Source organism: Coregonus clupeaformis, chromosome 30, assembly GCF_020615455.1.
Source record: "Coregonus clupeaformis isolate EN_2021a chromosome 30, ASM2061545v1, whole genome shotgun sequence".
Taxonomy (NCBI): Eukaryota; Metazoa; Chordata; class Actinopteri; order Salmoniformes; family Salmonidae; genus Coregonus; species Coregonus clupeaformis.
In genome coordinates, this window is record NC_059221.1 from 4738185 (window position 1) to 4761997 (window position 23813).

Sequence of the window (23813 nt, forward strand, 5' to 3'; positions counted from 1 at the left end):
GGTATGCAGGCTTCAACATTACATCCAAATCCTTTTGTCTTTATAACATTATTCCCTCATTCAATAAATCAGGGATCAAATGGATAAGGTAGGCTACTTCTAAGCAGTAGCTGTGCGTGGGTAAAATCACTGGGAAAGCCCCCCCTCCCCCCCAAAAAGAAAAGCCATATTACAACCTGTGTTGTGATAATTGCGTTGTTTACTCTATAACCTGTTAATTCATATGCCTTGCGCCCGTGATATACAGGCCTAAGGCCGAGACAATAAGAACATAGTGGCAGAATAAATTCAACCGGATAGAAAGTATATTGCATGTACAGTAACAGACAGTTACATGACCTATAGCATGGTCATGCAAGTTAATGCTTTACATTTTTGAACCACTAAACAACTATTGATTTAGAACCGCAGGGAGTTACCGCAAGTCGCAAAGAAAACAGGAGCTGCCTCCACTATTCCAGCACCATTTCAACTTCAACAAATCACCTCTGCTTAGTCTAATACAGTGACAACTAAAAGATAACAAAAACAATTTAGTCCAATCAACGCAAGCTAAATATGTGGCTGTACATGGTTCTGATTTCTGTGTGTGTGCGTGCGCGCGTTTGTACAAGTAGAAAAACATGTTTGACTAACCCTACTTGTAGAGAAACGCCAATGCCGCCACCTCCTCTCTTTCATGTTGACGAAACGGTCTATCACTGTCATACAGCACACGCTTTTATTTTTTGTTGTCCTAGGCCACCTGGTTGAAATGCTTGCTCGCTAGTCTAACTTCCATTCATGGGCAACGTTAGCTAGTTAACATTAGCCTTCTACATCTAGCTACATATCCTCTCAAGCCAGGGGCACAACAATGTATGAATTAATGGTTGGATCAGAATCACCGTTATAATCATTGGCCAGAATTAAGTAAAAAGTCAAAATCCCTATCTCCATTCATGGCTTATTTAGGAAAGGGCCACCTGAGGACAACAACACAACAATATGCAACAATTCAAGTTTTTCTGTCAATGACGTATGCTCTCAATGGGTTTTGGTAGGAGTGACGCCAAAATCCAAGCTGGCTTCCCTTGACACTTTTTTTTTGGTGCGCCAGGTCCATTTCACAGTTGAGCTCGCTCAGTTTAGCACAACGCAGATTTTGTATACTTTTGTTTTGTATCAAGGGAGGCCAAATGCTTGCTGGCTTCCCTTGCCTTCAATGAGACGGGCGGCAACAATATCATACTCGTTTGGACCAGACAGCGTCAGATAGATGGCCTACACATAGAGATACAGAGGGGCGCTGTTTCGCTCACTCTGATTCTTTCTCCTCAGATACATTCAGCTGCTAGCGAATTGAAGGAAAATTATGAAAACACAGAGACAAAAGCTACATTATTTTATGTTTTATTTTTTGGGGAAGGCCTGGCTTCCCTTAGCATCCATGAATACATGCCACTGCTTCAAATCGAGGTATCTAACCAGACATGTTTATATAAAAGGCTAAAATATTCATGTTTCGGGCGAGATCTATGCACAGCAAGTTATTTGTCAATTACGCTATTCTTATAATATTTTTAACGTTGTCGCAATTACATGATTACTGTTTAATATAGGGGAATCCCTGCTTTCCAATGGTGCAGATTTATTTAGGCTCTACAGCGCCGGTGGAAAGGCAACAACGAAATGAATACTTAGTTAGCTATAGTTAACTAGCGAGATAACTGCTACAAGTTACGTTTTGAATTGGTGATCTAGTTAGTCTGTTAGTCATTATTTTATACCTGCTGCTGAAATGTCGCTCTCTCCCCTCGGGCAACAGCCCACTCACACAGCACCACAGACATACACTGAAGGGTCATTTCGATAATGGCTGATATGTAGTTTAATTGATTGATCATATTTAAAAGTGTGCTTTCATGAATTACATGAACAATTATGAAACTAATTTCCATGACTTTTCATGAACTTACAAACCCTCATTTGACAACTTGGAACAGCGCATCATGCCATTCAGTCTGGAAACATTTTCAATCTGCGCAATCTCGAACAACCTACTGTCTTTCACAGACTAGTGGCAAATAAACTGGAACAAAGCGGAATCAGGAAATGAATGCCCACTCTCCATTGCTGTTCATTCAGCTTTGATCAAACTTTTTTGCCTCGGTGTGTGAATCTGGGCCAGCGATTGGCTACTTTGTTTTTTTTAGAGGAGCCGGTACGCAATTCCCAAAAAATGAGAAGTGCCGGTTCAGTGTTCCAGACAGCTCCGGCTCAAGTCAAGCACTGTTGAATACAAATATAACATCATAGATTTCACTTTCAATGCTCATTCACAAAGGAGTTTAACAATCTCTGACAGCATACTTTAATTGAACATATTTCAATCATAATTCAGTCTCTATGAATGCATTTGTATTTTATCCAAATCAACTTACAATAACATACACATACATTTTTATTTTCTCCCAAATCACATTCAAGTACAATCCAACCAAACTGTAGGTGTAATCAGAATAAATTAATTTAAGGCACACTCAGTAGTTACAATCAAAATAACAGATTCAAAAAAGCCCTTAAAAATGCTATATGAACAAGAAAACAATTCACACTTCACAACAAATCAGATTGGTAGAAACTCCGTTTATCTAGTAATTGTGGAGTATTTAAAAACAACATTAAGTTAAAGCACATAAATTCAATCATGGTAGATTCATTTGCATAATATAGAGTATAGAAACATCTGCTGTATGAATGTCCAAATGTAAGTCCATTGGTTTAATGTGTCAGAGTGAAGTGGCAGTGGAAACATACAGGCTACAAAAAACATTTAAGTATATTCCAAAACCAACCAAAAAAACAAGGCTCATTTACAATGTGAATGTTTACATTTCAATACATTGTTAATGGAGATGATTGCTTAGGGCCGAATCCTAACTTGAGATACAGTCATGACCGAAATGATTGGCACCCTTGATAAAGAGGAGCAAAAAAGACTGTATAAAATAAATTATACAATTACTGAGCTATATTGTGTGCAATTTTTTTTTGAAAATGATATTTGATACAAATACAATTGCTCAGAGAAATAGATTTAGTTAACAATACTTTTTTTCTCAAAAAGATAGGGGTCAATTATTGGCACACCTGTTTTCAATACCCCGACACCCTCCCCTTGCGAGGTCAATGGCACTGAGCCTTTTCCTAAAATGTTTTATGAGTTGCAGAACACATTGGGAGGGATCTTAGACCATTCAGAATCGTTCCAGAGCTTGATATCCTTTGTCTACTCTTATGGACTGCCCTCTTCAATTCATACCACATGTTTTCAATGGGGTTCAAGTCCAGAGACCACGATGGCCATAGCACTATTTTTTTGGGGTGTTCAATTAAACATTTCATTGTGGAATTTGATATGTGCTTGGGGTTATTGTTTTGCTGGAAGATCCACTTGCGGCCAAGTTGTTGCAGAGGTAACCAGGTTTTTGGCTAAAATGTCCTTGTACTGGGTAAAGTTCATGATGCCGTTGGCCCTAATCAGTGGAAGCAAAATAGCACCATAACAAAGATCCACCAACGTATTTTACAGTAGGTATGAGGTTATTTTCTGCTTATCATAGCCTTCTTTTGACACCAAACCCACCACTGGTGTGTGTGGCCAAAGAGCTCTATTTTCATGTCATCCAATAAATGTAAACGCCTGGAGTTTGCTAAACGGCATTAGCACCGACTTTTTTTTAAATCATTTTTTTATTTTTTTTGTCATTTAGCAGACGCTCTTATCCAGAGCGACTTACAGGAGCAATTAGGGTTAAGTGCCTTGCTTAAGGGCACATCGACAGATTTTTCACCTAGTCGGCTCGGGGATTAGAACCAGCGACCTTTCGGTTACTGGCACAACGCTCTTACCCACTAAGCTACCTGCCGCCCCCACTTCCACTTGGATTGGAACCGGTGCTATGGTCAGATGACATGAAAATAGAGCTCTTTGGCCACACACACCAGTGGTGGGTTTGGCGTTGAAAGGAAGATGTGATAAGCAGAAAAGATCCCCATACCTAAAAAGGGGAGGGTGCCAGATTATTGAAAACAGGGGTGCCAATAATTTTGACCCTTATCTTTTAGATACATTTTTTATTACTTGTTAAACAAAATGTCTTTCTCTGAGAAATTGTATTAGTATAAAATATAATTTGCCCAAAAAATTGCGAATACAATATAGCTCAGTGAATATATTTTGGTCACCTTAGCAATGTTTGGTGTTCAGAAGCAGAGGTCTTGAAGAAGTGCATTGAGTGGCAGACTCAGAGAAATGCACCAATAAGTGACTTTTTCCACTAGGAAATTAATACCCAATGCACACTGCCGGACGGACCTGGTAATTTAGCATCAGTTTGATGTCAATGGTTCTTAAGATTAAATTGACACTTGCTCGGCGTGAGTTGATCCTCAGATTTAAAAAAAACTTTATTTGGACTATATTAAGCTTAGCAGAAAATAGACTAGAGGGGTATAGGAAATTGACCTGTTTAAATACTTTGAAAATCCATCCCCCCATTCCATGAAACAATGACATTGGTGAAAGCTAGATAGTGGAACCCTTGTCTTTACCAATGCAATCATTTTAGACCATGTTAGACTTCCAAGTAAGTAAGGAAGCAAGGATCGATATTAAGATTTACCAACAGGACCGATAATGTGAAAGAAAATAAGCCGATTCCCTTCAATCACTCTCATACTTCAACCTTTGAGAAATGAGCCTCCATTTGGAGTTTTGCCAGTGAGTGACAACAAATCGGTTGGCATCATTCCACCCATAGTGTATGATGATGGTATTCATTCAAACCGACAGGTCGTCCTGCCAAAATGAATAGAAGCATTGTAAACAATGACAGACTTTCACTAGCCTTGCCAATGAAATAGGTTGTCAGGCGATATGAGCTTTTTTCTCTGAATTCAGTTCCAACATGTCGAAAGTCAAATCAACATGTTGACCATCACAACACAAATATAATTGCTAAATAATGACCCCAATCAGATGACATGAACAGTAACACACTTTATGGCAATGTAATTTGCTTGCTGCTACTCTGCACCTGTGATGTCATGGCTGCTTCCTAAGCTTCCATTTCCTCACTTGGCTTCGTCACCTGGTAAGGTTAAAGGGGAGGGTTATAAACAGGAAGAGGAAACAGCAAATGCAATGAAATCACTTTTGACAGCACCCCTTTTGATTTGAACAAAACCTTCCATACATATTTGCCCATTGTAGAAGTGATCAGAGTGACCTTTTGGACCTGAATGCCAAAACATTCAAGAGATAAAAGTGCTCAAAGTTGACCGATTTTGCATACCATAAGACATCCATGTCGTTATCACTGGAAAAGATAAACGGTTGAGATTTATATAACTTAAAATCTTACAAACAGGTTGTCAAACTGTTTTATAATTTCTTTAAAAAAAAAATTGAATAAGAAAAATATATTTAACCTTAAACGTCAATTATCCAAAAATTTGCAAACTCCGATTTTTTTCCTATTCGCATATGTTGTATCTTAGAGCCCATTTGACATAATCTGAGGTTGTGTTGTGCCCACCATCGGTTGAGACACAACATGCTCTTGAACACAGGGTGGGTGTCATGTTTGGGCTGATAAATGTACTAAAATAGGAATCAAATTTAAATGTTGACTTTCAAATGGCACCACAAAGCTGGTTGGAGGTCTACACATCAGAGAATGTTGACTTGAATGGTAATATCTGTTTTAAATTATACAGTCAATCCTCCATAGGAAACCTATTGAAATCATAGAAATATAGATAATAGAATAGACATGACCATTTAAGTTGACATTCGATGGTGGGTAGACTAGCGGACATCTTTGTGGTAGTAATTAGTTAAAATTAACATTTACATTTCTATGGTGTACCAGCTAAATTGCAGTGGTCTGAAGGGATAGGTCAATTCTACGAATTCTATTTATATGATTGAAATGACACTCACCCTGTATTCAAGAGCATGTTGTGTAAACAGATGGCGGGCACAACACAAAAACCTCAGATTATGTAAAGTAGGTTCTAAGCTACAACCTATGCGAATGAGAAATGTGAGTTTACTAGTTTTTAGATAATTTAAAGGTATAAAAAGGACAATTTTTATTTAAAAAAAACATGATTTTAGAAATTATAACAGTTTGACAACCCTGTTTGTAAGCTTTTAAATGATATCAAACTGAACCGTTTATCTTTTCCAGTGATGAATACATGGATGTCTCATGGTATGGTGGGGTTTGCTAAATGGGTAAACTTTGAGCACCTCCATCTCCTGAATGTTTAGGCGTTCAGGTCCAAAAAGTCCCTTTCTGACCACTTCTTCATGGACCAGACCCAGCGCCAGAACAAATCAGTTGGAGGGGCATTTGATTTCCATAGGCAGGCCCGTTTTTTCACGGGACCTCTTATGTGTGATTGCGCTTGCAATTTTTTAAAAATGGGTGTTATAGTAAAGACCATAGGCAGCTTATGTTTCAAGTTTGAGGAAGCTTACAATTTATCCTACCATTTCTACCCATCTACGTGCCAGTTATTAATATTTACATATGCACATTTTCGTGGAACAGTTTAATTTCAATAATAATGTTTTGTTTATCAAAACCATTGTCACGTGGTTAATCATACAAATCTGAAGTAAAATTATAAAATTCTAGAAGTTAAAATTCAACTATGGCTAGAGCACTAGCTACCATATGGACACATTGATCCATTGGCGGCTAAAGAAACGAGAGCGTAGAACTCAGCCTATAGGCCAATGCAGCAGTAGGCCTATAACTTCCATCATCAACTAAGTAAAATACATAGGCCTAAAGCCGACAAAATAAAAACAGTAGAAAATATCCAGATGAAATTTCTGGTTCTTTCAATCACATTCATCTCTCTTCCCTGCCTGTCTCTGCCTTCTTTCTTTGAGCTTCCTCTGGCTATATGGGATGATCAGATCATTCTATTTTGCTCTTTCACACCGAGGCTTGGTGATTATCAAGGCCGGGAGTGTTGGAAAGATTTTTCAAATACTGAGGAACTCATTCACAATGGATGTTAAAAAAACAGACTTTGTTGACTTGTGTGAGGCAAAGAAAAAAACGTGTGGTGAATTAAGACAAATCAGAAATAAGACATTGCCAAATGGGCACTTTCCTACATATGCATGCATTCTGGAGATGCACCATATCTTCGCCACACCCCCATACCCATACATGGTCTACACATACTGAGACAGAGGGCGCTGCTTCACTCACTCGGATGCTTTAACTGAGATTGATGCGTCTTTCTGTCGGCGCGCATCTCGGTCAGATAAATTATCAATATTTCAATATTGAATTTGGACGGGCAAGGCGGTACAGTAGGGCGGGCCTGGCCCCCTAAAGTTTTGTTTAAATCAAAAAGGATGCTGTCAAACAGTGATTGAATTAATATGGATTTACCCCAATCCCAAATCGACCCAAGGTTGAGCTTCTAACCCCGGGGCAAATGTGGCAATCTGAGAGGACTGGAAAGGTGTAAGAAATATGGCAGCAATTCCACCTGGCCTATCAGAAGACAATGTGGAGCTACTGGAACTGTCATCGAAATCTCTACAAGTGTCTAGGAGCTGGGAGTCGGTTGCGGATAGGACGAGTGCCTATCAACACATACAGTGGGGAGAACAAGTATCCAGAAAATCACATTGTATGATTTTTAAGTAATTAATTTGCATTTTATTGCATGACATAAGTATTTGATCACCTACCAACCAGTAAGAATTCCAGCTCTCACAGACCTGTTAGTTTTTCTTTAAGAAGCCCTCCTGTTCTCCACTCATTACCTGTTAACTGCACCTGTTTGAACTCGTTACCTGTATAAAAGACACCTGTCCACACACTCAATCAAACAGACTCCAACCTCTCCACAATGGCCAAGACCAGAGAGCTGTGTAAGGACATCAGGGATAAAATTGTAGACCTGCACAAGGCTGGGATGGGCTACAGGACAATAGGCAAGCAGCTTGGTGAGAATGCAACAACTGTTGATGCAATTATTAGAAAATGGAAGAAGTTCAAGATGACGGTCAATCGACTCGGTCTGGGGCTCCATGCAAGATCTCACCTTGTGGGGCATCAATGATCATGAGGAAGGTGAGGGATCAGCCCAGAACTACACGGCAGGACCTGGTCAATGACCTGAAGAGAGCTGGGACCACAGTCTCAAAGAAAACCATTAGTAACACACTACGCCATCATGGATTAAAATCCTGCAGCGCACGCAAGGTCCCCCTGCTCAAGCCAGCGCATGTCCAGGCCCATCTGAAGTTTGCCAATGACCATCTGGATGATCCAGAGGAGGAATGGGAGAAGGTCATGTGGTCTGATGAGACAAAAATAGAGCTTTTTGGTCTAAACTCCACTCGCCGTGTTTGGAGGAAGAAGAAGGATGAGTACAACCCCAAGAACACCATCCTAACCGAGAAGCATGGAGGTGGAAACATCATTCTTTGGGGATGCTTTTCTGCAAAGTGGACAGGACGACTGCACTGTATTGAGGGGAGGATGGATGGGGCCATGTATCGCGAGATCTTGCCAACAACCTCCTTCCCTCAGTAAGAGCATTGAAGATGGGTCGTGGCTGGGTCTTCCAGCATGACAACGACCCGAAACACACAGCCAGGGCAACTAAGGAGTTGCTCCGTAAGAAGCATCTCAAGGTCCTGGAGTGGCCTAGCCAGTCTCCAGACCTGAACCCAATATAAAATCTTTAAAGGGAGCTGAAAGTCCGTATTGCCCAGCGACAGCCCCGAAACCTGAAGGATCTGGAGAAGGTCTGTATGGAGGAGTGGGCCAAATTCCCTGCTGCAGTGTGTGCAAACCTGGTCAAGACCTACAGGAAACGTATGATCTCTGTAATTGTAAACAAAGGTTTCTGTACCAAATATTAAGTTCTGCTTTTCTGATGTATTAAATACTTATGTAATGCAATAAAATGCAAATTAATTACTTAAAAATCATACAATGTGATTTTCTGGATTTTTGTTTTAGATTCCGTCTCTCACAGTTGAAGTGTACCTATGATAAAAATTACAGACCTCTACATGATTTGTAAGTAGGAAAACCTGCAAAATCGGCAGTGTATCAAATACTTGTTCTCCCCACTGTAGGTATGAGTAAACAGCAAGGTTATTGTTAGATTGGATATCAAAAGAGAGACCAAGTCCTCCTGTCAATTTAATTCCTTAATTTAATCAGAGTGAATCAATAGAAAACACCATCCAAAAAATACAGACAAACCAAAATGATGCCACACGGCAAAAAGGGATTAGTTGGTGGCGCTCAGTCATAGCTAATCAAAAGACAACCACTTACAGTAGAAATGTTCATCCTTCATAGTGGCCATTATTTCAAACACACATCTCATTTTGCAACCAATACTGTAGATAGATGAGTATCAAGAAGCTTTTGGAAAATTCCCAGACTAGGTAGTACCACCTCGTTTAACCCATTTGTGTTTTCCAGTTTTGGTGTCTCTCTTTCGCTAAATGCCTTATGGGCATATTGTCTTTCTCATTAAGATACAAAGCCTAGCCTATCTGTGCTCAGTAATTTCTTACTGAAATTAGTATGCCATGTGTCAAATCGAGGTGGTAATAACTAGAATAGTACTGAAGCGAACAGAACTGAAAAGATTCAAAACCCACATTCGCACCATTGTTGATTGAGAGTAGACTTTAAGGCACCAGTATAAGGATTGAACAGAGGGGGAACTGAGCTAAACAAAACAACATTAGCTACACCAGAGGCTTATGGTTGGGGGAAAACCTTGTTTGCATCCACACGGACAGGAAATGACAGACAAATTGAGGAAAAAAAATCCAGAAAATCACATTGTAGGATTTTTTATGAATTTATTTGCAAATTATGGTGGAAAATAAGTATTTGGTCACCTACAAACAAGCAAGATTTCTGGCTCTCACAGACCTGTAACTTCTTCTTTAAGAGGCTCCTCTGTCCTCCACTCGTTACCTGTATTAATGGCACCTGTTTGAACTTGTTATCAGTATAAAAGACACCTGTCCACAACCTCAAACAGTCACACTCCAAACTCCACTATGGTCAAGACCAAAGAGCTGTCAAAGGACACCAGAAACAAAATTGTAGACCTGCACCAGGCTGGGAAGACTGAATCTGCAATAGGTAAGCAGCTTGGTTTGAAGAAATCAACTGTGGGAGCAATTATTAGGAAATGGAAGACATACAAGACCACTGATAATCTCCCTCGATCTGGGGCTCCACGCAAGATCTCACCCCGTGGGGTCAAAATGATCACAAGAACGGTGAGCAAAAATCCCAGAACCACACGGGGGGACCTAGTGAATGACCTGCAGAGAGCTGGGACCAAAGTAACAAAGCCTACCATCAGTAACACACTACTCCGCCAGGGACTCAAATCCTGCATTGCCAGACGTGTCCCCCTGCTTAAGCCAGTACATGTCCAGGCCTGTGTGAAGTTTGCTAGAGTGCATTTGGATGATCCAGAAGAGGATTGGGAGAATGTCATATGGTCAGATGAAACCAAAATATAACTTTTTGGTAAAAACTCAACTCATCGTGTTTGGAGGACAAAGAATGCTGAGTTGCATCCAAAGAACACCATACCTACTGTGAAGCATGGGGGTGGAAACTTCATGCTTTGGGGCTGTTTTTCTGCAAAGGGACCAGGACGACTGATCCGTGTAAAGGAAAGAATGAATGGGGCCATGTATCGTGAGATTTTGAGTGTAAACCTCCTTCCATCAGCAAGGGCATTGAAGATGAAACGTGGCTGGGTCTTTTAGCATGACAATGATCCCAAACACACCTCCCGGGCAACGAAGGAGTGGCTTCGTAAGAAGCATTTCAAGGTCCTGGAGTGGCCTAGCCAGTCTCCAGATCTCAACCCCATAGAAAATCTTTGGAGGGGAGTTGAAAGTCCGTGTTGCCCAGCGACAGCCCCAAAACATCACTGCTCTAGAGGAGATCTGCATGGAGGAATGGGCCAAAATACCAGCAACAGTGTGTGAAAACCTTGTGAAGACTTACAGAAAACGTTTGACCTGTGTCATTGCCAACAAGGGGTATATAACAAAGTATTGAGAAACTTTTGTTATTGACCAAATACTTATTTTCCACCATAATTTGCAAATAAATTCATAAAAAATCCAACAATGTGATTTTCTGGAATTTCTTTTCTCATTTTGTCTGTCATAGTTGACATGTACCTATGATGAAAATTACAGGCCTCTCTCATCTTTTTAAGTGGGAGAACTTGCACAATTGGTGGCTGACTAAATACTTTTTTCCCCCACTGTATCAGTACACTTGTAACAACCTCAGCATTACAAAACCTTATTAGATCAAATAAGCCTCACGCAATTAATTTTAACTAGACTAAATTCGACACTCATTAGCCCTCATACAAAAACTAAACTTGCTTAATAATTAATTAATGATCTGCTTAACGTGGGCAGATTTTGTGTGGAGTAAACCCACTCACTTCGCCTCTTCCTCTCTGATAAGGTGCAACAAAAGGAGGTTGCTTGCACTGTTTCTGAAATTGATAGACTAAAACAACTTGCGTCAGGAAACAAGTAAGCCTTATGTTATTGATGCATTAGTGTATGTTAGGGTTGTCAAGATACCAGTATCGCGATACTACAATACCAGATCCATGGCAAAAAAGAAAACATGAAAGAGATGAAACTCTACGGTCCTTGAAAAACCTACTTATTGTGTGTTTTTTCAACATTACGACTGTTATCTGCTTCATGTTTAGTTTTTTCCTTAACACGATCTTCGGAGTATTGCGATACTAGTATTATGACAACGCTAGTGCATGTAGTGAAATGTTCAGTAACAGAACTGGGATTTTGTGGTCCGCCATCTTAAATGAGGACTCCTAATACTGGTGCGTTCAATGACACAGAAGTGTTCTCATCAAATGTACGTCTCATATTAGAATATAGGCCTAATAGGATAGTCATTGCAAAATATAGTGGGGTCCGAAATTATTGACATCCTTGATAAAGATTAGCAATAATGACTGTATAAAATAAATCATTCAAATACTAAGCTATATTGTATGCAACAAAAACATTTTTTGGTGAAATTATATTATACTAATGCAACATCTCTTTTTCTGAGCAATTGTTAAACAAGTTTTTTTTTTTTTATATTCTCAAAAAAGGTAGGGGTCAAAATTATTGACACCCCTAATTATTCGTAGAAATAAAGTAGTCAAAAGTTTAGTATTTGGTCCCATATTCCTAGCATGCAATGACTACATCAAGCTTGTGACTCTACAAACTTGTTGGATGCATTTGCAGTTCGTTTTGGTTGTGTTTCAGATTATTTTGTGCACATCAGAAATGAATAATAAATAATGTATTGTGTCATTTTGGAGTCCATTTTATTGTAAATAAGAATAGAATATGTTTCTAAACACTTCTACATTATTGTGGATGCTACCATGATTACGGATACTGCTGAATGAATCGTGAATAATGTTGAGTGAGAAAGTTAGATGGTCAAAGACCATACCCCCAAGACATGCTATCCTCCGCTGTTATTGGTGAGAGGTTAGCATGTCTTGGGGGTATGATCTTTGACCATCTGTAACTTCACGATTCATTCAGGATTATCCGTAATCATGTTAACATGCACATTAATGTAGAAGTGTTTACAAACATTATATTCTTATTTATAATAGTGACTCCAAAATGACACAATACATTATTTACCATTGATTTCTATGGGGCACAAAATCATCTGAAACACAACCAAAAAACAAACCGCATCCAACAAGTTTAAGAGTCACAAACTTGTTGTAATCATTGCGTGCTAGGAATATGGGACCAAATACTAAACTTTTATAAGAATCTTTAGGGGTGTCAATAATTTTGGCCTCCACCATTTAGGGGGAAAAAAAGTATTACTTGTGAAACAAAATCTCTGACCAACTGTATTAATATAAAATACAATCTCTCAATTTTGATGAGCATACAATATAGCTCAGTATTTGAGTTATTTATTTTATAGTCATTATTGCTAATTTTTAACAAGGGTGCCAATTTTGGACCCCACTAAATATTGTGCATTACTTTCCGATAATTTGTTGTCAAATGACTTCTCAAACTGATTCCTTTCACACATAGAAAATGACAACACACCAAATCATTTCTTGTTTGTACAGAGAGCAGAAAGGGTGCACCGCAATTATGCAAATCCACTCCAAAGACAACATCCCACACACACATCCAAACTATGTCTCCGCTAAGACAGACAGATAGACACCCAAAGAGGAATTAAAGAAAAAGGTCATTCTCGCCACCACACAGAAAATACAAATCAAGAAGAGGACAATTGACAGTTTTTTTTGTTAATCAGTTCGAAGCAGTTTGTTGTGGAATTTTTTTTGTTCATCAGTTCAAAGCAGTTTGTTGTGTTTGTGTTTTTATACCTTGCTCCTGAAGAGAGGCTTGGCGCCGGGGCCGCAGTACTCGTTGTAGATGAGCTTGAAGAGAAAGAGGTGGAAGAGGGTGACGAGCGAGGCCACGCTGAACCAGAAGAGGAAGGGCAGGCCGGGGTACTGCTTGGCCATGTGCTCCTCATGCGCCAGGATGGCCTTGAGGTGCAGCGTGTGCCGCAGGTCCTGCAGGTGGCGCAGGTCCGTGGAGATGTAGAGCAGCGGCGTGATGGGCTGTGTCACCATCACTGGGAACACGTGGCCCTTGGCCTCCACCAGCGACGACGTCAGCTCGACAGGCTCGTTGAGGCAGCCCGCCTCGCAGGCGTACAGCGCCACGGACTTCTCCTGGGGCTTGACTGACACGTGCAGGAAGGGTTTGCCCTCGAGGTCCAGGAGCACGGCCAGGTTGATCAGGTCCTGGTTGTAGTGGATTCCCCGCAGCGCGTAGCTGTTGTGCAGCACGTCCGGGTCCGCCTGGAACTGCAGGTGGTTTTCGTTGAACGAGAGGCCTCCGAAGCTGAGCACGGCACCCTGCATAACTCCATGGGCGCCTGCCGCCACCAGCACCTTGCAGCCCCTCTTCTGCAGAGTGAGGGTCCACAGGTTGACCAGCTGCAGGACTTGGGCCACACTGCTGACCCGCTCCGGCCACAGGTTCTCAGCGTGCATTGTGGCATGCCCGCTGAAGCAGTGGTCGGCGTAGTTGAGGCTGGACTCCAGACGGGCACGCTCCTCAGTGCCAAGTCGGCGGTCCAGCAGGGGCGCCGGCGAGGCCGAGAGGACGTAGTAGAGCGTGGTGTTGACCGTGGCGCTGGACGGCGTGTGTGCGTCGGTGATCTTACGCATCTCCACCCCTGCAGGAGAAACACACACACAGTAGATGTGGGAACAGAATAGGTCAACATAGTAAAGCTGGGACGATCAACCGAAAAGTACCGACACTTCTTAACATCTCATGGAACTGAGGGGACTGTGAAGGGGATACACACAGAGAAACAAAAACGCACGCGCACACAGACACACTAACACAATCGTTTTAGTTGTATTGATTGTATTCTTTTTTGTTGTATTGTTTGTATATCGTTGTATTTAAAAATGTGTGTGACTGTCCTTGTCTATCAGTGTATCAGTGTTTTGTTACTTGTCATGTTGTGTTTTTTGTGGACTCCAGGAAGAATAGCTGCTGCCTAGGGGATCCAAATAAACAGAGATTGCCTTCCTCTTACCGAAGCAGTTTGCTTACATCTGAATGTTTGGGTGATTTTGCTACACAACGTTCCTGTAGCTCACTAGTCACCAACCTTTGAGTCAAGATCACTTTCGCAGTCAAAAAGCAAGCAAAGATCTACCACTCCGATTTTCTTGTGACTTAAGGAATGTAAGCCAATGCAACATTAACTGAATAAAACAGTTCTGTAGGAATGAGGTTTGGGCAGTAGGCCTAATAGATTATTACAGCATATTGGCTATATGCCTGGCCTGCCAATATTGCTCTTCTCAGACCATATTATATTTCAAAACTCAAGCTTTGATAACAAAACAGATCAGTTGTTATATCACTTGCGAGGCACAGCTAAGCATAAATGGTAATAATTTGCTTTTTTATTTCACTGGACTGATGGGTACCTGCTCAGTCTCAGCGGAGGGAGAGAGCAGCAGTGCTGAATAAAAACGTAAACTTATAAAAATAGCAGCTCTTTGCTGTATTCTTTGACAGTCTCTCTCTGGTCATGGTTTTAAAAGTTATGAAAACTCACGTAGGCTAGTATCAACCTTGGCTGTGCCTGTAGGGTCGTGGAAGCTGTAGGCACAGTGATTTGAGCTATCTGATTGGCCAGCGCAGGAGACGCACTTGATTTAGCCACAACTCTCCTGGTCTGCCGGGTAGGCGGAGTTTGTCCCTTCAGACAAATGAAATGGTTCAAAATGGGAACACTACCCAGTGTGCAGGGCTTATGAATCAAGTGCACCTACCACCAACAACGCAAGACAAATCAAAACAGTAATAGCCTATGCATTGTTGAGTCCTGCTATGAAAGTATCTGCCGGTCCCTGTTTCGCTGTCGGCTGCTGACTCACTCCCTCTCCCCACTGTGGGCACGGAGGAGGGAGAAATGCATTCTGAGAAGCACAAGCATATGACCGTTGCTCAAAATGCTACTACGGGAAAAATACAGTTTTCAAAGCGACGACTATTTTTCTAGTTACAGAGTCACAGCTTTCTGCGAGTAATGAGTATAGAATGCATTTCTCACCTCTTAATATTGAGTTCATGGCACCACTTTACAACCGGAGTAGGCTGTAGTTAGTATGGTTTTGATGTAGCCTAGGCCTAGCGCTGGAAAGTTTTTGTAGGACATTAGCCTAGATTTACTGATATATTAGGGATGAGAATCTTTCCTTTTCTAGATGATTCGATACGCATCTAGATAAATGGGCTCCGTTCCGTTACAGGAACAATATGTTTTAGTTAAAACGAGTCAGTGCGATTTGGTTTGATTAGAGAACGAATCGATGCAATTCGGTTCGATGCAATACGATTCGATGCACTACCATTTGTTGCATAAACACATTCATTTTCCATTCTAAATTAAAATCTGATGATGATGGAGCTCATGAGCTGGGCCTCTCTGAGCTGACGTGTGTAAATGATGTATGTACTATGTAGGCCCCTTAAGGGAGACCGCCCCACTAACACTATCAGATTGTAGCCTATGGTTTTTGTCCCCCCACTTTGGTTCTGAAATTACCATCACCCACTAATTAACTTGTCATTTTGCAGATTAAGTGTTAGCTAGTAATGTATCAATATTTATTGTTTACAAATTAGCTATGACATAGCCAATGAATATAGCACAATTTTGGATTTCACCCCCCCCCATCTCAAAATCGAATGGTTTTGAACGTTTGGAAGTTTTTACGGAGTGATCTTCTCTTCTCCTTTTTGGCCATGCAGTGCACATTGCAAAAGTGATTTCTGTCCTCGTTATGACATTTTCAACTTTACCCTGTATATCTACAAATGACCATATATTGTTTCAAGCAAAACTACCAAAACTATTGTTGGTGGTAAACCTAAATCTATTGTAAGCCCCATTCAGCAGATTTGACCAGATGAGAGCTGTGTCTCCAGTAGCTTACTTTTATTCCGGTGTTTCTAGCTTGAAAAGGTACTTATTCATGTTATCATACTAGAACTCATTAATTACTTTACATGTATAAGGAATGTATATGTTGGGGTCAATGAAGGGTAGATGGGAACTAGGTATATGGAAAGTTACTGAGAGTACATATTCAGTTCCATGTTTCTAAGGAGGGAGGCGAAGGGCAGTTTTTAGTCTCTGATAAGGCAGGCTGGCTGCGGAACGAGGGAGGAGCGAGGAAAGCGTCTCGAGGTCAAATCAACAGATGAAGTGAGAAGAAACCTCGGAGAAGAAACCACAATGACTCTCCTACTACACTCCTATCTAACACATACACGCCCACCAAGGTTTCAGTAACAGGCAGGGCTGTGACTACACCAGTGAGAGGAACCAATTAAATTCCTGCCTAGCAACAGAGATGTATTGGTTGTCTAGATGTGTAAGGAGTTGACCCTACCTATTAGAAGGTTATAAATAGATGTGCTTGTGTAATCATGCCTTGTATTTGCCGCTGTATGACCCCAGTGGGTGAACAAACTTGGTTGGAGCTTTTTCTAGTTGTCCATTTGAGTTTTTACTCAGTTTGTTCAGAACCTAACACCGGTAAAATACAATTTTCAACAGCCCATAGTTAACAATAACCTATGAAATTACATAGGTTGTCACTCAACTAATAAAGCCTAATATCACGCAAGCCATTTTACCATTTGAATGCTGAAGGTGCCGCTCAGGTGCGTAAGATCAGGCCGCCTACCTCGCGTTGGTCAGCTTGCGAAGCTGGGCAGAGTGCGCTGTTTGACTAGGCTACTGATATTGCCTGGGGGTTTTCAGCATGCAAAATGACTTGTAGATCAATGCCTGTCAACACAGTTCCATGCAGTTCGACACTGAAGGAGAGGATGCATCAGTTGTCACAAAAGATGAGGTAGAAAGAATGTAATTGTGAACAATTGTGATGCATGCTACATTTGGATCGGTTTGGGGTCCGTGGATGACGCACTTGTATCTTAAACATTTCAATCGGGGACCGATGCGTATCGATGAATCGTTACATCCCTATGATATATTAATTAATTAGCCTACATGGCTATCTAGCAACAACATAATATTTAGAGTTAGCAATCTAGCTAAGTGTTTTGAGTTCCCACTTCCTCAGGTAGTGAATAATATAGCCTATAGGCCAATTCGCACAAAGATGTCGCCAAATTCTCTGAAGAGCCTGAAATCAATCTCTGATAATTCTGGATCATATTTTGACAGGTTGAACATCAAAATATCAAATCATGCATTTCCTGGATATGTTATATGAAATATACTGAACAAAAATAAACGCAACATGCAACAATTTCAAAGATTTGACTGAGTTACAGTTCATATAAGGAAATCAGTCAATTGAAATACACTGCTCAAAAAAATAAAGGGAACACTTAAACAACACATCCTAGATCTGAATTAATGTTCTTTACATAGTTGAATGTGCTGACAACAAAATCACACAAAAATTATCAATGGAAATCAAATTTATCAACCCATGGAGGTCTGGATTTGGAGTCACCCTCAAAATTAAAGTGGAAAACCACACTACAGGCTGATCCAACTTTGATGTAATGTCCTTAAAACAAGTCAAAATGAGGCTTAGTAGTGTGTGTGGCCTCCACGTGCCTGTATGACCTCCCTACAACGCCTGGGCATGCTCCTGATGAGGTGGCGGATGGTCTCCTGAGGGATCTCCTCCCAGACCTGGACTAAAGCATCCGCCAACTCCTGGACAGTCTGTGGTGCAACGTGGCGTTGGTGGATGGAGCGAGACATGATGTCCCAGATGTGCTCAATTGGATTCATGTCTGGGGAACGGGCGGGCCAGTCCATAGCATCAATGCCTTCCTCTTGCAGGAACTGCTGACACACTCCAGCCACATGAAGTCTAGCATTGTCTTGCATTAGGAGGAACCAAGGGCCAACCGCACCAGCATATGGTCTCACAAGGGGTCTGAGGATCTCATCTCGGTACCTAATGGCAGTCAGGCTACCTCTGGCGAGCACATGGAGGGCTGTGCGGCCCCCCCAAAGAAATGCCACCCCACACCATGACTGACCCACCGCCAAACCGGTCATGCTGGAGGATGTTGCAGGCAGCAGAACATTCTCCACGGCGTCTCCAGACTCTGTCGTGTCTGTCACATGTGCTCAGTGTGAACCTGCTTTCATCTATGAAGAGCACAGGGCGCCAGTGGCGAATTTGCCAATCTTGGTGTTCTCTGGCAAATGCCAAACGTCCTGCACGGTGTTGGGCTGTAAGCACAACCCCCACCTGTGGACGTCGGGCACTCATACCACCCTCATGGAGTCTGTTTCTGACCGTTTGAGCAGACACATGCACATTTGTGGCCTGCTGGAGGTCATTTTGCAGGGCTCTGGCAGTGCTCCTCCTGCTCCTCCTTGCACAAAGGCGGAGGTAGTGGTCCTGCTGCTGGGTTGTTGCCCTCCTACGGCCTCCTCCACGTCTCCTGATGTACTGGCCTGTCTCCTGGTAGCGCCTCCATGCTCTGGACACTACGCTGAGAGACACAGCAAACCTTCTTGCCACAGCTCGCATTGATGTGCCATCCTGGATGAGCTGCACTACCTGAGCCACTTGTGTGGGTTGTAGACTCCGTCTCATGCTACCACTAGAGTGAAAGCACCGCCAGCATTCAAAAGTGACCAAAACATCAGACAGGAAGCATAGGAACTGAGAAGTGGTCTGTGGTCACCACCTGCAGAACCACTTCTTTATTGGGGGTGTCTTGCTAATTGCCTATAATTTCCACCTGTTGTCTATTCCATTTGCACAACAGCATGTGAAATTTATTGTCAATCAGTGTTGCTTCCTAAGTGGACAGTTTGATTTCACAGAAGTGTGATTGACTTGGAGTTACATTGTGTTGTTTAAGTGTTACCTTAATTTTTTTGAGCAGTGTACATTTATTAGGCCCTAATCTATGGATTTCACATAACTGGGAATACAGATATGCATCTCTCTGTAGCTCAGCTGGTAGAGCACGGCGCTTGTAACGCCAAGGTAGTGGGTTCGATCCCCCGGGACCACCCATACACACAAAAAAAAAATGTATGCACGCATGACTGTAAGTCGCTTTGGATAAAAGCGTCTGCTAAATGGCATATTATTATTATTATTATAAAAAAAAGGTAGGGCAATGAATCTGAAAACCAGTCAGTATCTGGTGTGACCACCATTTGCCTCACGCATCGCGACACATCTCCTTCCCATAGAGTTGATCAGTCTGTTGAATGTTGTCCCACTCCTCTTCAATGAATGTGCACATTTTCTGGAACAAGCTGTCGTACACGTTGATCCAGAGCATCCCAAACATACTCAATGGGTGATGTGTCTGGTGAGTATGCAGGTCATGGAAAAACTGGGACATTTTCAGCTTCCAGGAATTGTGCACAGATCATTGCGACGTGGTGCTGTGCATTATCATGCTGAAACATGAGGTGATGGCGGCAGACAAATGGCACGACAACGGGCCTCAGGTTCTCGTCACGGTATCTCTGTGCATTCAAATTGCCATCGATAAAATGCAATTGTGTTCGTTGTCTGTAGCTTATGCCTGCCCATACCATAACCCCACCAAATTGTGTTCGTTGTCTGTAGCTTATGCCTGCCCATACCATAACCCCACCACCACCATGGGATGCTCTGTTCACAACGTTGACATCAGCAAGCCGCTCGCCGCCATACACGTGGTCTGTGGTTGTGAGGCCGGTTGGATGTACTGGCAAATTATCTAAAACGATGTTGGAGGCGGCTTATGGTAGAGAAATAAACATTCAATTCTCTGGCAACAGCTCTGGTGGACATTCATGCAGTCAGCATGCCAACTGCACGCTCCCTCAAAAATTGAGACATCTGTGGCATTGTGTTGTGTGACAAAACTGCACATTTTAGAGTGAACTTTAATTGTCCCCAGCACAAGGTGCACCTGTATAATGATCATGCTGTTTAATCAGCTTCTTGATATGGCACACTTCTCAGGTGCATGGATTATCTTGGCAAAGAAGAAATGCTCACTAACAGGGATGTAAACAAATTTGTGCACAACATTTTAGAGAAATAAGCTTTTTGTGAATATAGAAAATTTCTGAGAACTTTTATTTCAGCTCATAAAACATGGGACCAACACTTTACATGTTGTGTTTATATTTTTGTTAAGTTCAGCAGACTTTTTTTTATATCATAGGCTACCATCTCAGTCATCTTTCTTGGCACTGGAAAAAAAATGTCTAGAGCCCTGTAAATGTCCATAAAAATAAACAAATATTGTTGTATTTGTTGTTATCGAGCAAAATATTAACATTTGTGATGTGACTTTTTGTCCATTTCACCCAGCTCTAGCACCTCCATCCAAAATAATGTATCTTAATGTATCGCATCGAAAAACAATTCGTTGATTTATCGCAATATGGATTTTTGTCCATATCGCCCAGCTCTATAGTAATTTGATATAGAACTACATCATTCATTAGCCTATTCATTCATCATGATCAGGTAGCATGCAAGTATTTTTTAGATACTGGGTTCTCTCAATACCATCCATGAATTGTTTCATCCTGTACAGTCTATGAGAAAACTGGCATCTCAGCCTTGACTTTGCATTTACTCACCAGAGATGAAGAGGTCCATCCAGGCCTGTTGGTGGTCCTGGACCAGATCTTCTACGTTGGCCCTCAGCAGCTCTCCCAGCTCTTTCTTGGCCCCGTCTCGGAGCCTGGTGAAGGTCTCCTCCAGCTTGGCCGACTCGATGGGCTCCGACATCCACACCACCGACAGCACACTCTCTGCAAACTCTGACTTGGCAGCCACCTGGATGCGGCTGCCCAGCTTATTGGTGGCCACCACCACCACCACTATCTGCTTCTTCTCCGGCAGAACCACGCGGCCCGACGACAGCACCACCTCCTTGTCCTCCACCTTCTCCACACTGGCTGAGAACTTGCTCCCGAACAAGGGCGTTTCGGTGGACACCTCCAGGGTGGCGGCCCGCTCAGAGGGGTTGTTGACGTGGATCCTCTGGAGGAAGACGTTGGGCCGGCTGCGGTGGGCGATGAACTCCTCTCGGACGGTGAGGCAGTCACGGGCTGACCCGGAGCTGCCGACTCCCCCTGGGAGGACGCAGCGGACGGACAGGACAGCCCCTTTGCGGAACCAGAGCATGGTGGCCCGCGCCTCGGCCAGCTTCCCGGGGACATGGACGCCCACTATGGGTGAGTACTCAGTCTGGTAGACGGGGGCCGAGCCGGGCTGGGAGGACGAGGCCACCCACAGTCTGTTGGAGTCAATGTCCACCAGGAAATGGCCGTTACCGGAGACAAAAGGCGTGACCGCTTTCTCCTGGGGAGTAGTGTATATTCCCTCGCCCCGGTCCACCAGTGACTTCCACCTGTGGATCTCAGTCTGGAGGCATTGTCCAGCCAGCCCGTCCGACTGGCTTGAGCCACTGAACAACCTCAAAGCGCTGTCTGAGCTAAGGTACCAGTAGAAGATGAGGAAAAACAGCAGTCCAATGAGCATTCTTCTAGCCCAGCTGCTTGACAGCAGACCTGGTAGGCCCTTTAGTCTTTGCTGGAGCCACATTGTATTTATGCGTTAGTCACTATAACTCAAGTTTGCAATTTGAGTAATTAACGTTAGCTAGTGAGTTTAGTTAGCTACCTAATTATAACAAAAAACTGAACGGTCAAAGGTGGTTCTTCATTCTTTCTAACCAATATCAACGTTAGCAGACTAGGAGATGACCGCTTAGGTTTCTAGTTATTTTTGTAGGAAGTGTTGTCTTTCCTGTTGACAACTAGCAATGCACACGGTAGCTGGCTAGCTAACGTTAACTAGCGATGCTAATACACTGGTACTCAAAGATTGTATACCTAACAAGCTATGTTGCTATCCAACTAACAGCAACGTAGCTAAAAACATGTTTTCCATGTCAAACCTTGCTTGCTGTCAAATCTAACCAGTTAGCATGCTAACAAGTTAACCAAAACAAGCTAATTGAGCTAACGTACCTAGCGAGCTAGCTAAGTTATGGTGGTTGCAAACTAGCATTGCGCTGCGAGTTAGGCGACACTTTGCATTTGTTTCTCACATCGTGGCAATACGTTCATTGAGTGCAATTGTTGCTCATTTGTCGCTTGTCTCTAGCAGTTGGAATTGCATTCCTTTTTTAGGTGGATTACTTTTTTTCAAGCAATTCACCAATCTATCGTTGATACTTCTGGGTTTACTGAAATTACCGAAATTCACGTTGGATGATAGCAACCTTCTTCTTCTTCGATGAGGTTTAACGGCGGTTGGCATCCAATACATGTTGCATTGTCGCCACCTACTAGACTGGAGTATAACTCCCTTATACTTTGTTTTTAAAAAACAAAACAAAAAAACAAAAAATTAAATAAAATACAAAATAATAATACTAATACCCTACCATCTAACACTACACTCACAAAACATAAAAAAGCATAATAAGTCTCGCACACCCAAATAGCTCTCTGCAGCTGCCACCACAACCTTTATTTTCTGCGACTTAAGTTCCATCCCTGCAGTACAGTTGATAACCATTGCTATAAATGCCAAAAATCCAATCTTACTGAAACATATATCACTTGTTGGCCTATCCCTCTGTACTAGTACAGATCTACTACTCACACCACTCCTCTCAGGATCCCTCCCCCTTGACCCATCATCCTCTACTTTCTTCACTGCCTCAGTATATGACAGCTTCTGCACTACTCTAACACTGAAAACCTCAACCTGCCTCTCTCGCACGGGACATTTCTGATCCCCAGCCCCATTGTCACCCCTGCAATTAACACGTACCACTACTTTCCCCAATGCAACACATTCCTTTGACTCATGCCCTTCTGCACACTTCTCACACCTAGGAACCTCCCTCCTACACACTGCTGCCACATGCCCATAAGCTTGACACCTGTAACAGCGTAATGTATTCGGCACAAAAGCTTGTACAGGATAATATATCCTAACATCACTTTGTCGGGCAAAGACTCAACATCAAAACTCAAAAGAACAGACAATGACTCTTCTGTTTCTCCACTCACGCCACCCTGTCTGCATCGTACCAAACGACGAGCATC

General features: G+C 42.2%; 1 protein-coding gene across 2 annotated transcripts; it reads right to left on the reverse strand.

Annotated features, from left to right (window-relative positions):
• Window positions 1-4137: 4137 nt before the first annotated feature.
• On the reverse strand, window positions 4138-22992 carry LOC121545942 (uncharacterized protein KIAA2013 homolog). 2 transcript variants are annotated; one of them, XM_041856876.2, is made up of 3 exons: window positions 21327-22992; window positions 13507-14369; window positions 4138-5135 (listed from the first exon to the last, which is right to left on the reverse strand). In XM_041856876.2, the coding sequence occupies exons 1-3, from the start codon at window positions 22294-22296 to the stop codon at window positions 5103-5105; spliced, it is 1866 nt and encodes a 621-aa protein (XP_041712810.1). In that variant the 5' UTR covers window positions 22297-22992; the 3' UTR covers window positions 4138-5102. The 2 variants fall into 2 exon arrangements, with proteins under 2 accessions (XP_041712810.1, XP_041712809.1); XM_041856875.2 differs by lacking the exon at window positions 4138-5135 and adding an exon at window positions 6884-7531.
• Window positions 22993-23813: the final 821 nt, after the last annotated feature.

Bases quoted from the DNA above. Each gene is read 5' to 3' on its own strand.
- LOC121545942 (XM_041856875.2), bottom strand. From the start codon at position 22,296: ATGTGGCTCCAGCAAAGACTAAAGGGCCTACCAGGTCTGCTGTCAAGC. The intron at 14,370-21,326 runs GTGAGTAAATGC...TTTCTCCTGCAG, and splicing joins GATGGACCTCTTCATCTCTG to GGGTGGAGATGCGTAAGATC. The intron at 7,532-13,506 runs GTATAAAAACAC...ACACCTTTCCAG, and splicing joins AGCCTCTCTTCAGGAGCAAG to TCCTCTCAGATTGCCACATT.